This window comes from Esox lucius, chromosome 15 (assembly GCF_011004845.1).
Source record: "Esox lucius isolate fEsoLuc1 chromosome 15, fEsoLuc1.pri, whole genome shotgun sequence".
Lineage (NCBI taxonomy): Eukaryota > Metazoa > Chordata > Actinopteri > Esociformes > Esocidae > Esox > Esox lucius.
The window spans coordinates 20,541,218-20,559,026 of NC_047583.1; the positions used below are offsets into that span (position 1 = coordinate 20,541,218).

General features: G+C 43.1%; 1 protein-coding gene across 6 annotated transcripts in view; it reads left to right on the forward strand.

The window, feature by feature from the left end:
* Positions 1 to 17,809, forward strand: part of sash1b (SAM and SH3 domain containing 1b) — a 63,422-nt gene that overhangs the window by 33,028 nt on the left and 12,585 nt on the right. For 4 of the 6 annotated variants that reach the window (XM_029125717.2, XM_029125721.2, XM_029125716.2 and 1 more), the window contains exons 2-13: positions 3,166 to 3,300; positions 3,528 to 3,578; positions 4,098 to 4,153; positions 6,740 to 6,780; positions 7,401 to 7,490; positions 7,774 to 7,886; positions 8,081 to 8,182; positions 13,948 to 14,080; positions 14,276 to 14,545; positions 14,702 to 14,901; positions 15,293 to 15,367; positions 15,472 to 15,618. In XM_029125717.2, coding sequence (XP_028981550.2) covers positions 3,166 to 3,300; positions 3,528 to 3,578; positions 4,098 to 4,153; positions 6,740 to 6,780; positions 7,401 to 7,490; positions 7,774 to 7,886; positions 8,081 to 8,182; positions 13,948 to 14,080; positions 14,276 to 14,545; positions 14,702 to 14,901; positions 15,293 to 15,367; positions 15,472 to 15,618 — 1,413 coding nt within the window. Of the gene's footprint in view, positions 1 to 3,042; positions 3,063 to 3,165; positions 3,301 to 3,527; positions 3,579 to 4,097; positions 4,154 to 5,576; positions 6,642 to 6,739; positions 6,781 to 7,400; positions 7,491 to 7,773; positions 7,887 to 8,080; positions 8,183 to 13,947; positions 14,081 to 14,275; positions 14,546 to 14,701; positions 14,902 to 15,292; positions 15,368 to 15,471; positions 15,619 to 17,809 lie in introns of those variants that run through there. The other 2 variants (XM_029125718.2, XM_029125720.2) reach the window with 2 other exon arrangements.

The following is a 17,809-nucleotide window of genomic DNA, read 5'->3' on the forward strand; positions in this document are numbered from 1 at the left end:
AATCAACTCTTAGCATCAGACACACAAGGCATCAGGACACGAGTCAATGAAGAACTTTAGTCTTCTGAGAGACGCTCCACATCTAATCATTACCAGCAGCTAATGTAACATGACGCCTGCGCTCTGTTTTCCACCCCTCTGATCCGACCGGACCTGTTACAGGGACTGCCTCAGGTACTGCTTTGTTGAAGAGAGCTGGTTAGTGTACAGATGTAAGAAAGTCCTGCCGCTTTGTTCGGTTGTTTCTGTTTGGTTCCCCCTGTCAGGACATGCACAGAACATCTGCAACTCATCCACACTGGCTTACTGTTTTGTGTCACAACAAAGGTTTTAGGTTATGGCTTTTCCAGCTACCCTAAATGACAAGCATCAAACGGTTGTAGACAAAAGAAAGCATTAAGCATTGTCTTAGATGGGTAATATTAACAGAACTGTTACATTCACAGCAGCATGAAGTGAGACGATCTTAGATGGGTAATATTAACAGAACTGTTACATTCACAGCAGCATGAAGTGAGACGATCTTAGATGGGTAATATTAACAGAACTGTTACATTCACAGCAGCATGAAGTGAGACAATCTTAGATGGGTAATATTAATAGAACTGTTACATTCACAGCAGCATGAAGTGAGACGATCTTAGATGGGTAATATTAACAGAACTGTTACATTCACAGCAGTAGGAAGTGAGACGATCTTAGATGGGTAATATTAACAGAACTGTTACATTCACAGCAGCATGAAGTGAGACGATCTTAGATGGGTAATATTAACAGAACTGTTACATTCACAGCAGCATGAAGTGAGACGATCTTAGATGGGTAATATTAACAGAACTGTTACATTCACAGCAGCATGAAGTGAGACATCTAGGCAGCATTAATTGTTTTTGTACAGCTTTGATAGGGTAGGACATGTTGTTTAGAACAGAAACATACATCCCATGCCAGAGACGCTGTAGAGGGCATGAGATACACCATGTGGTCAGACCACAATGGATTGTTTATAAGAAATATGTAGTGGCGATCCGTCTGGGGCCTGACACTGTACTATGCCTCCCATTGGACCACAGCCGATCACATTCATTCATTCCTCCACGGATGAAAACTTAAATGAAAGAGTCCGCGTCCTAAACAGCACCCTGTTGCCTCTGTAGTGCACTACATAGGGCCCGAGCCCTTTGGGTGGCCGTCAGAAATGGTGCACTGCACAGGGAAGGAACCGGCTGTCAGTTGGGACACAGGCCTTTTCTTTTCAGCTGTGTTTGACCTCAGGGCACCATGTCATGTAACCAAAGGAATGAATAGTTCTCTTCTGGACAGTTGAGCCAGTCAGTCACACAGCACCAAACCAGGAGAAAGAGACAAGTAAGTACCAGTACTTCTGGTCACAACACAGGACTGTTTGGGGGCTAGGAAATTAGCATATATCCCCCTTTAAATTTCTCATAAAAACCAAATCATAGTTTTTGACAGTCTGGAGATGCCAGGTTGGGGGGTGAGTGCAGGCCCATTTCCATAGACACAAGGAAGCGCACTCATGATGACCGATTTCATTCACAATAACACATGGAATATGGATGGATGTGTCGTCTGTATGCTTTATGCGGTTGTCGGTTTAGGGTCAAGTCTATTGACATTCAGGAATTCAATCTGATGGACTGGAATGGAATCAGCCAGTTGCACAACAAAAGTTGTCCGTTTTGTTTAAATCCGTAGCGTATACACTTAAGCTCTGACTGCAGCTATATAGCTTTAAATTCTCCTGACTTTCTGCTGATCTAGCCAGAGTCCATGTTGAGTCACTGTTTTTCCTTGAAGGAGACAAGAATGATATCGAAACATTAGCCACATCAGCAAGCAGTAACCTTGAGCGTCCTCACTAATAAGTAGTTTGTGGTGATGAAGAAGAATGTCTAAATCAGGGAAATGAAACACCAGGGATGTGTTCCAAAAGGCCCCTATTCCCTACATGGGCCCTGGTCAGAGGTAGTCCACTACATAAAGAATAGGGTGTCATTTAGGACACTGGTCAGTACTGATGTGGGGTATAATAACTTCCTTCAGCAGTATGAACTCATCTCCTCATCCATGTGATTCAGCAGTAAAGTGTCATGGCTGCTAGTCTTCGAGTCAGTAATATAGATATATCCTAGCCAATATGAGCCAGTGATATAGATATATCCTAGCCAATATGAGTCAGTGATATAGATATATCCTAGCCAATATGAGTCAGTGATATAGATATATCCTAGCCAATATGAGTCAGTGATATAGATATATCCTAGCCAATATGAATCAGTGATATGGATATATCCTAGCCAATATGAATCAGTGATATGGATATATCCTAGCCAATATGAATCAGTGATATGGATATATCCTAGCCAATATGAATCAGTGATATAGATATATCCTAGCCAATATGAGTCAGTGATTCAGTAGTATAATCTCATAGCCATCTCCTATTCCATGTAAATCCCACAAGTATGTAAATGAGTATAGTCTCTATCACCTCCTAGCACAGTCAACCTATCAATCAGATAACAAAAGCAAATAAACATGCTTTGTTTGGTCACATACTGCACAGTACACAGTGTCATGTTGGAGAGGAAACTCTGGTACTTGTAAAATATTTTCAGGGGATAAGTGTGCAAAATCCCTGAAACGTTTCCTATCTTTTTATTTTCTTTAGCCCCCACAACAAAGGGACACAATAGTAGGAAGTCCCTGCAGGTGAACTGTGGGTTCAGATGTCCCGGGTGTCTGTGGAGGGGAAGGCTTCTCTCTGGTCTGGGTCATTTATGGTGCATTGGGCTCTAAGGGAGTCTAAAGTCTCCTGTTGACTGCCGCAAGGTCAAAGAGGCCACGGCTGTGTCATATGAGGCCTTTCACCCGGTCCCTACGCCTGTGGGCTCACAGCTGAGGAGGTCTGGAAAGGGCGCAGGGGTCATGGGTTACCGTGGAGGAGGAGAGATGGAGTCAGGCACACACACACACACACACACACGCGTTCACACACAGTTGCTCAGGCCCCTGGTCTTATACTACACTGGACGATGGTCAGTTTGCTTGTTTTTGGTTGCAATGTGTGTACACATCCTAGTCACGTAATTTGATGGCGTGTGTGGATTCTATGTTCTTACTATGTCCTCTCGCTTTTAGGACGGTTCGCCGGGAACCTTTGATGAACTTGCAATGGAGTACTCTGAGTATTACAGCACCTCTCTCACTGATGTCCAGGACAGAATGGAGGAGATCCGCAAGCGGCAAGTTATACAAGATGTGGAATCAAAGATGGTAAGATATGATAGGTTTAGTGTGATAAGAAAATGGCATGAACAGTTTTTTTTTTTGCGGACACCAGCTTTTCGCAAGCATTCGGTTTGCTAACATTATTTTGGGCCATAAATCATGTGTGTAAGCAAATGGAAAATTAGTAAGGTATAATTTTGTCCTTTTTATTGCTCAAGTTATTGAATGTTGTCAAATAGAAATGTGTGTTGCTGTTCCTTCTTTTGTTTCAGGAAACAGTCAACTTAGTGCCTACATCACTGCAACTTCGCTCCCAGATCCAGGCAAGTAACTATTCCATTGCCTCTGCTATACTTTATGTTCAACCACAGGAGGAGGTATTTTCAGAGCTGCTATGGATCAGACCACTGCTCTGTCATTGAAGCACTTACAGCATCTTGTTTTACCATGAGATCAGTCATGTTTCACTGTTACTTTCTCTAGGAACTTAAAATTCTGTCAAACAGAAAGAAGAACAAAATAGAAATCTATTGAAAAAACAAAAATGGAAGTGGTTTTAAAGGGGTTCTGAAAGATACTCATGGCTGGGCCCACCAGGAAATGGGTCTTTCTATACATGGGTTCTTGGGTGCTCACTGACAATGGGACCTTGGGATTTGGATGTATGTATAGAAGAAGAAAAACAAGTGAGGAAATGGGTACTTTAGCCTTTTGTGGCCAATTAGATACATATACAATTTTCAAACCGACATGCCTTGACCTCAAGCTAGAATGTGGTTCCCCTGTGTTTGTGTCAGTTTCCATCTCCAGCCTGTCTGACTGCAGTGTTCATTTCTAAACAGGAATCACTAGGGCTGAGTCGCAGTAGCGCTGTGTCCACGCCAGAGACAGAGAGAAGGTGAGAACATAATGAAAATATTTATACATATACAGCTCCGGAAAAGAGACCACTGCACCGTTTTCTTTCCTTTCCTATAAAGTCTAATAGGAAGGTTTTGAGTGAGGAACAGAAGGGTTAGAATTAAGACTGCAAATTGAACGCTTCTGTTCCTCACTCAAAACTTTCCCTTTCAACTTTTCTGGAAAGGAAAGAAAAAGGTACAGTGGTCTCTTAATGTTTTCCAGAGCTGTATAAACAAGATCTGGAAACACAGCCGCCAACTATAACTTGACAATTTTTATAACTTGACACTTTTATATATATATATATATATAGTATTCTTAGCCTATGTTCCATCATGGCTGTATTCTTTACTTGTAATGCCCTTTTTTTGGGTTGTCAGTCTAACAGTAGTTGGAAGCAGGACGGTCATAGCCCTACATACATTGTCTTCCTAGTCAGATTTTTGCGTCTTTCTGTATATGGCTGGATTCCTGGAGGGGGTGGGGATTGGAGGGTATCTGGGAAGGACCAGACCGTCAGTAGGACAGTCATACCACTTCAACACATCCCCTCCCGGGACAGTGGCACAAATGGCACCCCATTCATCATTTAGTACACTACTTTTGTCCACAGGGCTCTGGTCAACAGCAGAGCAGAATAGGCAATAGGGTGCCATTTGGGACAGAGACTTGTTTAGAGTAACCCTGGAGAGATCTTCCTGTCCTGGTGACCTCCAGTCAATTTCACAGAGTGTGCCTCTACTAGTGTAGCAACGGCACACATCCTCCCCTTCCCGCAATTGTGTGTTTGGAAGGATGGATGTTCCCACTGAGGACCCAGGAGAATTAGAGGGAGAAAGGAGTCATGAGTAATAACATGGTGTTGTGAACTGAGTCAGCGGGGTGCAGGCCACACCAGGGCTGAATCTCAAATCGCATACTGCATACGCGGGTGATGGCGAAGTACGCACTGTTTAGTATATGGTAAGCTAGTATGCCAGTATTAGGACCAATTGGGACATATACCTCGTTATAAAATTGCAACATTAGATGATTTTGTCACACATTAACTTCATGCCAAGTTTGAGTATTTAGCTATACGCCTTTAAGCATTGCGTTAAACTGACTAACGTTTTCTACTAAGTTTTCTTCCACCACAAATAGCAAATAGCATCCCCTGAACTGTATGGCTTTTGCCAGTCTGGCTGTTTTAACAGCTTATTAACTAGGAATAGGCCTGCTAGCATCATACTACTTGGAATAGTCATAAGAATTGAGAAGTTGCTAGCGAGACTGAAGACAACCTTAAGACGACTTTTATTCGTGAATGACATTGATACAACAACTATAAATATAGGTGACGATAACTGACTTTTTTGTCAAGTGAAAAGACGAGAGAATTGTGTAGACCCCTACTTGTTTACACAGATGCATACTTTGAAAATCCACCAAAAAGACCATCCAGGAACTTTTGGCATACTATTTTTAGCGTATAATTTGAGACATACCAATCTTCTGATCTTCTCACATACTAATCTGACATACTATATGGTGTGCAAGTATGCGATCTGAGATTCAGCCCAGATGTAGGTATGTTTTGTTGGCCTGTTACACCTTAGCTTTAGCAGTATCCAGTGCAAACATAACTGGAGTGGTATGATCTCCTGTTAACATGCTTTTGAAAGCAAGTCCCCTCAGATAACATGACTTCATAAAATAAACAACATGCTTGTCTGGATTAGCCCCTTCTAGGAGTAGGTTCCTCCAGAAGAACACAACAGCCTTGATGATTTCTAATAATGTTGGCTGGGAGGGCTCCCTCTTGTGGCCACCTAAGGCATTGTGTCACTGGAGGATGGTAGTCGCTGCTATCCTAAGCGGCAATTCTCAGCTGATTTCAGACGAGACAGTGAGCGAGATAGTGTGTGACAGTGAGAGCAGACTGACAGCGACTGACAGACAGCGAGTGTTAGAAAGAGACAGAGAAAGATGCATGCCAAGAACCAGAAAAGAATTGTCATGGATAGAAAAAACTGAAAGAGAGACTGAGGGGGAGGGAAGAATGCGGGCCCACGTGAGGAACGGCACTGTTCGCAGAGTGCAGTCAGTAAAACCCAGGCAGTCAGGTGAAAAGTGTGAAAAGCCTCTATTGTTGCAGAGATAGCCACACAGATCTGACCTCTGTCCAGCAGCCAGACCATCTCTGATCAGCAGTATGGTGTTCTCCCATCTGGACTAACTACTGGGACCGGCCCCACTATTCACTGGCTGTACTGGCCGGGTCCGGTGGCACGAGGGGACAGTGCACGTTTGTAGGGACAGTGCACATCTGTGAAGGAGCGTGCACGTTTGTAAAGGGTGTAGTGCTGCCTGTTTGTCAGGGACAGTGTATGCCTCTGTTGTACTTCAACAAACAGGGAACTCTAGGGATAAAGTGTGTTGTTGTTGAAGATCGTACAGTAGGATAGCAGAATTACAATGAAGAAAACAACGCTGGAAAACAGGTGACGTTTTGTTCTCTCTGAATTAACTGTGGATCTCTCATTTCTTGCATTGTGTGTTGTGTGTTTATGTCTGGTTTTTCATTCTCGGTTGTTTTTAGGTCGTCCGTGCGTAAATCAGGCATCGAGGATGGATCAGAGGGTAGTTTTTTTTCCATCTCTGTTCAGTGTGTTGTCTCTAATGTTCTGCACTTAAAAATATACTTGACATTTAAACTGTACCTGGAAACCGCATCATTTATGTATGTATTTTGTGTGACTACAAACTAGTACTTTGAGAGTGGGTCAGTTTTGTATTTCCTACCATCATTGAGTCACAATTTAATGTGTTACAATTTGAGAAGAAACACATTGTGTAACGTGTTTTACTATTCACATATTTGAGAGTTTGCATGAGATGTGTAGTCTAGAACTGCCATGTACAATTTCATTTGTATGATTAGTAATGTGGACCTTCGTGTGCAATTGCTAATGGGGGATTGAATAAACTGAACTGTAGGGTGGTTTTAAGAAGCAAACCAAATCCAAACATACAATGCAATATGAAACAGATGACTGCCCCTAGAAAACTTTCAAATATGTAAATAATGAAGACAAAGTAATATATTGGTGGGAAACAAATAAATCTCCAGCAAAATATACACACTATTTCATCACAATCATGAATTATAACAGTCGTATTATTAAAAACAGTACAATTTAATTTGATCTTTAGCAAAAGGAGAGCTGCTGTATCTGAACCTTGCATACATTCTTGTTTAGAAAAATGTGATGGAAAGCGACAGAAAAACAAGTCCTTCTGGCAGAGTTTCCGGAAGTCACAGAGCGGCGCCGTGAGGCAGACTTCAAAAGGTACATTTTCTTATATGCATGTTCTCCTTTTCACTCCACATATTTCAGATCACATCAGCAGGCTTCCACTCCTACAGCATCTGTTTATTGGACCGTCTCTTTATGTCTCATGTGTTTTTTTCCTTCATTTCGGGACTGCACCGAAATGGAGGAAAGACGGACAGAAGAGTATAAATGTTCCCAGAGAAACTTATAAATGTTCCCAGAGAAACTTGTGACTGGGGTCGTTTTGCTTGGTGGGGGTGGCGGAATCTATCTAACTTAGTGTCATTCTATTTACCAGGCGAGGACGTGGGCTTTGTAGCCAGTGACATCACAATGAGTGATGAAGAGCGCATCCAGCTGATGATGATGGTCAAAGAGAAGATGATCAGCGTGGAGGAGGCCCTGGCACGGGTAGGCTGATGTCACTTCCTGTCTTCCTAGTCTGTGATGTATTTTCCGCCAGATAGCCAGAGCACAGGAGGTCTGCAGTGACTGGGTGCCACTCGTCTCAGGAGGACTTGGTGTATTGATTGGTGATGTATTGAATGCACTCTAATGGTGCCATATTGGACACTGATCCAGGCTCCTGCCTCCTCTCCTCTCAGCTGAAGGAGTTTGAGACCCAGAGCAGACAGGCCTGCAGCACTGACCCTAAGGAATGCCCAGATGTTCCCAGTCCGCCCCTGAACGAGTTCTCCAGCTACAACGTAAGTGTCTGCTTGAACTTGTAAAAATGCGTCGCGCCGTTCTGATTTTATTTGTCTGTCTGGTTCACGATGTCAATAGTATGAGCTCATCGTTCTGCCCCATAGCAAGGCTGATGAGCTGTTCATGCCCTCCCTCTCCCCACTCCCTCCCCTTTCGGTCTCCTATTTTCTCTGTCCTTTTCTCTCTGTCTCTCACTCTCCCTCACCTCTTCCCCTCTATCCAACTGCCTTCTCTCTCCTTTTCTTACCTCTCTCTCCCCACCTCCCTTGCTGTCTCTCTCCCCACCTTCCTTGCTGTCTCTCTCCCCACCTCCCTTGCTGTCTCTCTCCCCACCTCCCTTGCTGTCTATATCTCTCTTTTTCACTCCTCATCTCCATATTTTTCTCCATCCATCCCTCCTTCGTTCCCTCTATGAACCAGGGCCCCTGTTAACCTACCCCCCCACCCTCCCCTGCTCCAGGCCCTCTCCCAACAGACCATCGAGGCAGACCTCTATTCATCCCAGTCAAAGCGCCCGCTAACCCCCATTGTGTTGCTCTGAGCGGGTGGATTCGGCACTGTGCTGTGTTATGCAGGTCACAGCTCTTTTCTGCGTGGTTGGGGTGATTAGGGGGCTCAGGCTCGGCCCACATATTTGGGATATGTCTGGATGGCCCCTGCCTCCCTGTCATTTCTCCACAGTCGTTCTCTCTATCCTCCCATGTTCATCCTTTTTTTTCAGACTCTTTCTGTTGCGTGACCTCATCATATCCAATGTATTTGAGCTTCGAAGCTATGAATCAGTCTTTTGAAATGGGTGCTAATGTTTTCTGGTGACGTCACGTTTCACAGCTAGTTTTTGGCTCCACTTAGCCACGGCTTCTGACTCCAACTTTATCTCACAATGGTTATGTAACACTTAATTGTTTGCAATTGACCAAATAGGTATTTGTGTCCTTTTAGCTGTAAATACAACCCCATTTCCAAAAATATTGTGACGCTGAATAAAACGTAAAGAAAAATAGAATGCAATGATGTGCAAATCATTTAAGCTCTATATTCAATAGAAAACAGTACAAAGACAACACATAAAATGTTGAAACTGAGAAATATTGTTGGTATTGTTTCTTGAAAAATATATGCCCACTTTGAATTTGATGCCAGCTGTCACTGTGCTGAGACCACCCCTCCCCTGTGTTGTCCTTGTCCATCAGGTCATGCTTTCGACCTGGACTAGGTTTAAATAGACCCTAGACTCAGCCCACACCATTGTATTTATTATTATAATTGTAATCTTAATATGTTCACCTGGCACAGCCAGAAGAAGACTGGTCACCCCTCTGAGCCTGGGTCCTCTCTAGGTTTCTTCCAAAATGTTGGCATTCTTAGGGAGTTTTTCCTAGCCACTGAAATTCAACACTACTGTTGTTTGCTCCTTGGGGTTTAAGGCCAGGTGTTTTATAAAAGCACTCTGTGACCTTTGCAGATGTAAAAAGAGCTTTATAAATACATTTGATTGATTGATTGAACATGTTTTAAAAAAGCTGGGACAAGGGCAACAAAAGACTGGAAAAGTTGTGTAATGCAAAAAAAAAAAAACCTGGTGGAACATCTCAAAACGAATTAGGTTTATTGACAACAGGTCTGTAACATGATATGGTATAGAAAGAGCATCCCAGAGAGGATAAGTCTTTCAGAATTAATTTTGCAACAATTTAAGAATAACATTTCTCAAAATAAAATTGCAAAGAGTTTGGGGATCTCATCATCTATGGTACACAATATCAATAAAAGATTCAGAGAATCTGGAGGAATCTCTATGCAAGGGACAAGGCCGAAAGGCCGCACTGCATTAACAACAGACACAACTGTTGTGGACATCACTGCGTGGACTCAGGAACACTTATGAAAACCATTGTCTGTGAACACAGTATGTTGCTGCATCCACAAATGCAAGTTAAAACTCATCATGCAAAGAAGAAACCATACACAGCTCTGGACAAAATTAAGAGAGCACTGCACCTTTTTCTTTCCTTTCCAAAAAAGTCGGAAAGGAAGGTTTTGAGAGAGGAACAGAAGGGTTAAAATTAAGAGACCATTGCAAATTGAACGCTTCTGTTCCTCACTCAAAACTTTCCTTTTCAACTTTTCTGGAAAGGAAAGAAAAAGGTGCAGTGGTCTCTTGATGTTTTCCAGAGCTGTATAAACAAGTTCTGGAAACACAGCCGCCGTCTCTGGGCCCAAACTCATTTAAGATGGACTGAGTCAAAATGGAAAACTGTCCTTTGGTCTGATAAATCAAAATGTGAAATAATTTTTGGGAATCATGGATGCACCGTCCTCTGGGCTAAACAGGAGAGGGACCCATCCTGTTTGTTATCAGCACACAGTTCAAAAGACAGCATCTGTGATGGTATGGGGGTGCATTAATGCACATGACATGGGTGACTTGAACATCTGTGAAGGCACCATTAATGATGAACAATATATACAGGTTTTGGAGCAACATGTGTAACAATATGCTGCCATCCAGGTGACATATTTCTTCAGGGAAGGCCTTGTTTATTTCAGCAAGACAATGCCAAACCTCATTCTGCATGTATTATAACAGCATGGCTCCCTAGTAAAACTGTCTGGGGGCTACACTGGCCTGTCTGCAGTCCAGACCTGTCACCCATTGAAAACATTGGCGCATTATGAAACAAAAAATATGACAAAGGAGAACCTGAACTGTTGAGCAGCTGCAATCCTATATCAAGCAAGAATGGGAATACATTTCACTTTCAAAACTACAGCAGTTGGTCTCCTCAGTTCCCAAACACTTACAGAGTATTGTTTATACCAGAGGTCTCAAACCGGTTCCACGGAGGGCCATGTGTCTGCAGGTTTTTGGGTTTTCATTTAAATTGGTTCCCAGTTCACACCTAAACAACCAGGTGGGGGTAGAAACAAACCAATTAGTGACCTAATTAGTCAATTAAGGTGAGAGCGAAAACCTGCAGACACTCGTCCCTCCGTGGAACCGGTTTGAGACCTCTGGTTTATACAGTAAAATATGTCATGCAACACAGTGGTAAACATGGCCTTGTCCCAACCTTTCTGAAACATGTTGCTGGCATCAAATTCAAAATGGGTATGTATTTTTTCAAAAACAACAACATTTCTCAGTTTCAAACATTTCAGTTTTATATGTTTTCTTTACTATTTACAATTAAACACAGGGATAAATGATTTGCACATCATTGTTTTCTGTTTTTATTTGCATTTTATGCATTGTCACAACTATTTTGGAAATGTGATTGTAATTTATTACTTCTCTTTCAAACATTACTTCTCTTTCCTCTTTTAGTTTCCACTTTTATTACCAAAGTGAAATTATTACCTGCTCAAAACATTTCTGTACCTCAAAACCTTACGTGTATGATGCTATGAATACTATGATGTAGCCAATACAAAAGCCCCTGAATATGGTGGACATTTTCAGTGCTTACAGCTCAGCAATGCGTGTCGAGTCCATGGCATGTGGTCAGATGTTTGGTAGCCTATACTTTAGATGTGATAACCACAGTTTCGGTTTCCACTCCGGTGTACAGCTGTATGGTTTCACCTGCAGTCCCGTTCTAACCAGCTCTAGGTTAGCTGTAACACATACAGCATGGCTTTATGAAAATCTAGACAGACGCATGGGAACCTTTCTTATCGCATTACTGTGGTGTGCTGTGTTTTCCGATAATTGTACCTGGCTTGAAATATGAGCCAGTATGTTTGTCTGACATTTCTATAGATGCCATATCTTTGGGCCAGTTTGAAACAACAACAAAAAAAATGTATGCATCCCGAGCTGTTATGTGGATAATTACACATTGATTTTGATACATTTCTTGCAAGGGCAAATTAAGTTGGATGTTTTAAAGGCCTTTTGATGTTGTGTATATAATACAAGTTTGCATTTCAAGGACCATTCCTGCCACAACAGGATGATCAAATGCAAATGCATTATTGTCAACAACTAAGGCATCTGACATTTTATTTATGTATCATAGATGGGAAATTCCAGCAAACTTTTCTTTTTGCTCCAACACTTCACCAAACAGGGGCAAACCACACTGCCTCTACATATAGAATGTAGGGTTAGACTGTGGTTTCATACCTACCCATAGAGCTCACATGCTGCTTTGTGGTTTTACTTCATTAATAATAGAATGATGTTTCCATTACATTTCTCAGAAAAGGTTGTACAGTTGTACAAAACCTGACAAACCAGATACCCACGACAAAGTGTTAGGTGTCCAAGTCTCATCGATGTGCGAGAGAAACAAAGGTTACCCTGTGTGGTCTGAACCGACAGAAGGTCTACGGTGGCACCAGCCACAGAATATTTTAATGATGTTTGGGGAGGAATGTGTCACAACACACAGTGCATCGCATCCTGCTGCGTGTGGGGCCACGTAGCCGCCGTCAATGGGCACACAAGCATTGGAACCGGACGTTGGAGCAGTAGAAGAAGGTGGTCTGGTCCGATGAGTCATATTATCTCTTACATCATGTGTACGGACGTCTATATTTGAGCCGTTTACCTGGGGAAGTGATGGCACAGCATGCGCAATGAGAAGACGACAAGCTGGGGGACAGAGTGTGATGCACTGGGTAATGTTCTTCTGGAAAACCCTGTGTCCAGGGATTCATGTGGACATCAATTTGACATGTGCCACCTACATAAAGATTATTGTAGACCAGGTACACCCCTTCATGGCAATGGTATTGTATTCCCTGATGGCAGTGGCCTCTTTCAGAAGGATAATGCACCCTACTACACTGCCCACATTGTTAGGGAATGGTTTGAGGAACATGAAGTGTTCAAGGTGTGGCCCTGGCCTCCAAATTCTCCTGATCTCAATCCAACTGAGCATCTGTGAGATGTGCTGGACCAACCAGCTCCGATCCATGGTGGCTCCATCTCGCAACACACAAGACTTGAAGGATCTGCTGCTAATATATTGGGGCCAGTACCACAGCACACCTTCAGGGTTCTTGTAGAGTCCCTGCCTTGGCTGGTCGGTGCTGTTTCAGTTACACATGGAGGACCAACAGCATATTAGGCAGGTGATCATGATGTTTTGGCTCAATTGTGTACATTCCATGAAGAATGCTTTTTCCATGGTCCAATAAGCTTTTGAAGAGCTTCTTGGGGTTTATTTGTAAGGGTGTATGCCCCCCCCCCACCACAAACATACACACAAAATGTAAGGAATTTTTCCACTGAAGAACTTAGAGGTTCCAGCACATTTTAAATAAGAACACCTGAAAGGTCCTCTAAGAGAAATACATGGAAATAAACATTGAAAGCCACAGATCTCAATAGTTAGAAGAAGCAAGGCACAAGTCAATAGAATTTGTCGATAGAATTGTACCACTATTGGTACAACATGGAGTCTTGGAAAAATGAAACAAAACAACACTGAATTTTCCAGATCTCACACTCCCTTCAACACACAGTGATGCAATACTGGTGGTTTTTGGGTATCAAAAAATAAATCTCACATCTCCTGGCCAAATAACAAATCTCACTGCCCAAACATCTCTCAGACATGATAGACCAACTAAGATCCCCACAGGGTGAGTGCCCCTTTAAGATAAATTACCCAGGCAACGTGGAAGAGTGCTGACTTTTATGTGGATCAAATTCAGAACATGAACCACTAAATTACTACTTATATTGTCCCTCTCAACCACCCTTTCAAGTCTCTCCTCTCTTAATGGGCTTTTGATTCATCTAATTTCCCAGTCGTGTGACCAGTCAGACTGTGAACAGGAGGACATTGGGACGTTCAGACGGCTCCACAAACTGGTCAGCTCCAGTCGCAGAGTCCGCAAGAAACTCATCAGGATCGACGAGTCCAAGAAGCTTGTGCCTGAGGGTGAGATTAGTCTGTTCAGTTTGTATTACCACAAGCCAGTTGGAATGGACCATAGGACTTTTTTTTCCTCCACACTTGGCTCTGGGAATAAAACCAGCAGCCTTTTGATAACCGTCCTAATGCTCTAATCGCTAGGATATATGCAGCCCATTATGGACCACATTGTCTTGACCTGCCACCTCCTGTCTCTCCCAGATTCTCTTTGTGTAGATGGGCTTGTCCCAGGTGATGCCATGTCCTCGCTGTCCCTGTACTCTGGGGTTCAGAAGAAGCAGTCTGTGCCTGGGGGGTGTCACCACGTCGACTCCTTAGCCTCTGCCCTGCGCGACCAGCCGACCTGCGACCTGACCACCTCCCCCTCCTCCTCCTCCTCCCTGGACACTTGCAGCAGCCACACCCACACCTACACACTGGACGCGGTCTCCAGTACCACACAGAGGCTGCTCAGAGCCTTCAGTAAGACAGGTGAAGCAAATCACAAAATAATTATTCAGGAAAATGAAGCTTTTCTATTGAGCTGTGTCGGACAGTTTTCAGTTTTTGTGATCAATTTTTTGGTTCCTTCAGTTTATTTAGTCAAGATGATAAAGGATCAGCAAGTTCTCCTTTTACCTGATGTAGGAGGATCCAGCCCAGCCTGTAGCCCAGGCAGACGCCCCGACACAGGACCCACTGGGGAGGGGAAGGTGGCGGGGGTCGGGGATAGTGGTTCTTCCCTGTCAGAGATAGAGGTCGGCGGAGCAGAAGACAGAGTCCGGATCGCCCGGTCGGTCACAGATGGAGAGATAAGGAGAGCACTCAGCCCTGTCAGCTCCCATGGGGTTAGTACTCTTTTGGCTGTGTCCCAAATTGCTGTATGTTCCCTCATATTACACACCCATAAGGGGGACTGGTCCAAAGTAGTGCATTGTGTAGGGAATAAGGTGTTGTTTTGGACACATTCTGTGGTGTGGACTGTGTATTCTCTATCTTACTATTTTCTATCTTACTCAGGACCAGTTTAGCCTTGGTGGCAGTTTGTTTGTGCTGCCTTGCTAACTCCTTTATGGAAGTGTGATGTCTGGCTTGACAATGACCAGGATAGGTTCATTCACTCATTCCAAAACCATCTTCACACTATTCCACGGCAACCTATATGCTGAACCTGTCAATAACTCAGTTTGAAAAGGATATTGGTCTGGGGATTACTGATTTTTATCCTTTCTTTTACAGAGAGCCTGTAGCTTTGGCGGGTTTGATTTGACCAGCCGGACTCTGGACATGGATGACGGAGATCAGGAGCATGTGGTAAATACTTCAATGATCGTTTTAATCATTCCACTGCCAGTTTTTGTTTTTACAGTACTTATTTGTCTGAGACTTTTCCTCCCTTTCTACGCATCTATGTTTAGAACAAAGATGGGGATGCCAGTGTGAAAAACGTAGTCAGATCTCCACCGACGAGCCACCGAGTGTCTTTGGGCAAAAAAGTGAAGTCCGTTAAAGAGACCATGAGAAAACGCATCACCAAGAGATATCACTGCTCTCTATCTGAACAGGTAGGTCAATGCAAAGAAATAATCAATGTTTGCTGATTTATTGTGCTCTGAAAATGTACTCCCTCGCAAGCTTGAGTCCCTGGTGGGGACTTGGTTTATTGAGATTGCAAACAGATCAGTGGTTTATAAGACAGGAGTGCTAACCAATTGTAGCCAGTCAAATCGAAACAGAGCAGCACATCGCCCTCCTCAAGCAACCTGCTGCACCCTGAAACCCTTTATTAATATATACAGTAGCTCACAAAAGTGAGTACACCCCTCACATTTTTGTAAATATTTGATTGTATCTTTTCATGTGACAACACAGAAGAAATGACACTTTGCTACAATGTAAAGTAGTGAGTGTACAGCTTGTATAACAGTGTAAATTTGCTGTCCCTTCAAAATAACACAACACACAGCCATTAATGTCTAAACCGCTGGCAACAAAAGTGAGTACACCCCTAAGTGAAAATGTCCAAATTGGGCCCAAAGTGTCAATATCATTCTTTTCCAGCACTGCCTTAATCCTCTTGGGCATGGTGTTCACCAGAGCTTCACAGGTTGCCACTGGAGTCCTCTTCCACTCCTCCATGACAACATCACAGAGCTGGTGTATGTTAGAGACCTTGTGCTCCTCCACCTTCCGTTTGAGGATACCCCACAGATGCTCAATAGGGTTTAGGTCTGGAGACATGCTTGGACAGTCCATCACCTTTACCCTCAGCTTCTTTAGCAAGAAAGTGGTCATCTTGTAGGTGTGTTTGGGGTCAGCAGCACTCATGCAGCTCCAGACCATGACACTCCCACCACCATGCTTGACTGTAGGCAAGAACATCTTGTCTTTGTACTCCTAACCTGGTTGCCACCACACACGCTTGACACTATTTGAACCAAATAAGTTTATCTTGGTCTCATCAGATCACAGGACATGGTTCCAGTAATCCATGTCCTTAATCTGCTTGTCTTCAGCAAACTGTTTGCGGGCTTTCTTGTGCATCATCTCTAGAAGAGGCTTCCTTCTGGGATGACAGCCATGCAGACCAATTTGATTCAGTGTGCGACGTATGGTCTGAGCACTGACAGGCTGACCCTCCACCCCTTCAACCTCTGCAGCAATGCTGGCAGCACTCATATGTCTATTCCCGAAAAGGCAACCTCTGGATATGACGCTAAGCATGTGCACTCAACTTCTTTGGTCGACCATGGCGAGGCCTGTTCTGAGTGGAACCTGTCCTGTTAAACCGCTGTTTCAGTTTCAGGGTCTTGGCCATCTTCTTATATCCTAGGCCATCTTTATATTGAGCAACTATAATTTTTTTCAGATCCTCAGAGAGTCCTTTGCCATGAGGTACCATGTTGAACTTCCAGTGACCAGTATGAGGGAGTTTGAGAGCGATTACACCAAATGTAACACACCTGCTTCCCATTCAAACCTGAGACCTTGTAACACTAATGAGTCACATGACACCGGGGAGGAAAATGGCTAATTGGGCCCAATTTGGACATTTTCATTTAGGGGTGTACTCAGTTTTGTTGCCAGCGGTTTAGACATTAATGGCTGTGTGTTGTGTTATTTTGGGTGGGCAGCAAATGTACACTGTTATACAAGCTGTACACTCACTACTTTACATTGTAGCAAAGTGTCATTTCTTCAGTGTTGTCACATGAAAAGATATAATCAAATATTTACAAAAATGTGAGGGTGTACTCACTTTTGTGAAATACTGTATATTTTTATTGGACATAAAGACATACAAATTATAAAATGTAGAGATACATCCTTTTATTCCACTTTTAATCCCCCTATCTTATAAAAAAGACCTCCCCTTAACAAAACAAGAAACCAGACAAGCCTAGTTCAGCCGGCCTGGAATAGAAAGTGTTGATCATGGCTGCCCTCTCTAGATTCTAAACTAGGTCGCCCACTTGAAAGGATGTGTCTTTAACCACAACACCACAGAGCTGACCATTTACAGGGTGTCAGTGTAGCATATTGACATTATATAATGTTGTCATGCTTTAACATCAAATTTGAATATTTCGTTAGAAACCATCGTGTTAAACTGAGTAACGTTTCTTATGAAGTTTACCTCCACCACAAATAGCATCTATTAACTGTATGGCTTTTTTGGTCACTGGCCGTTTTAACAGCTTATTTGCCATTCGTGAATAACATTGATACAATAACTACTGTATCAATATAGGTGAC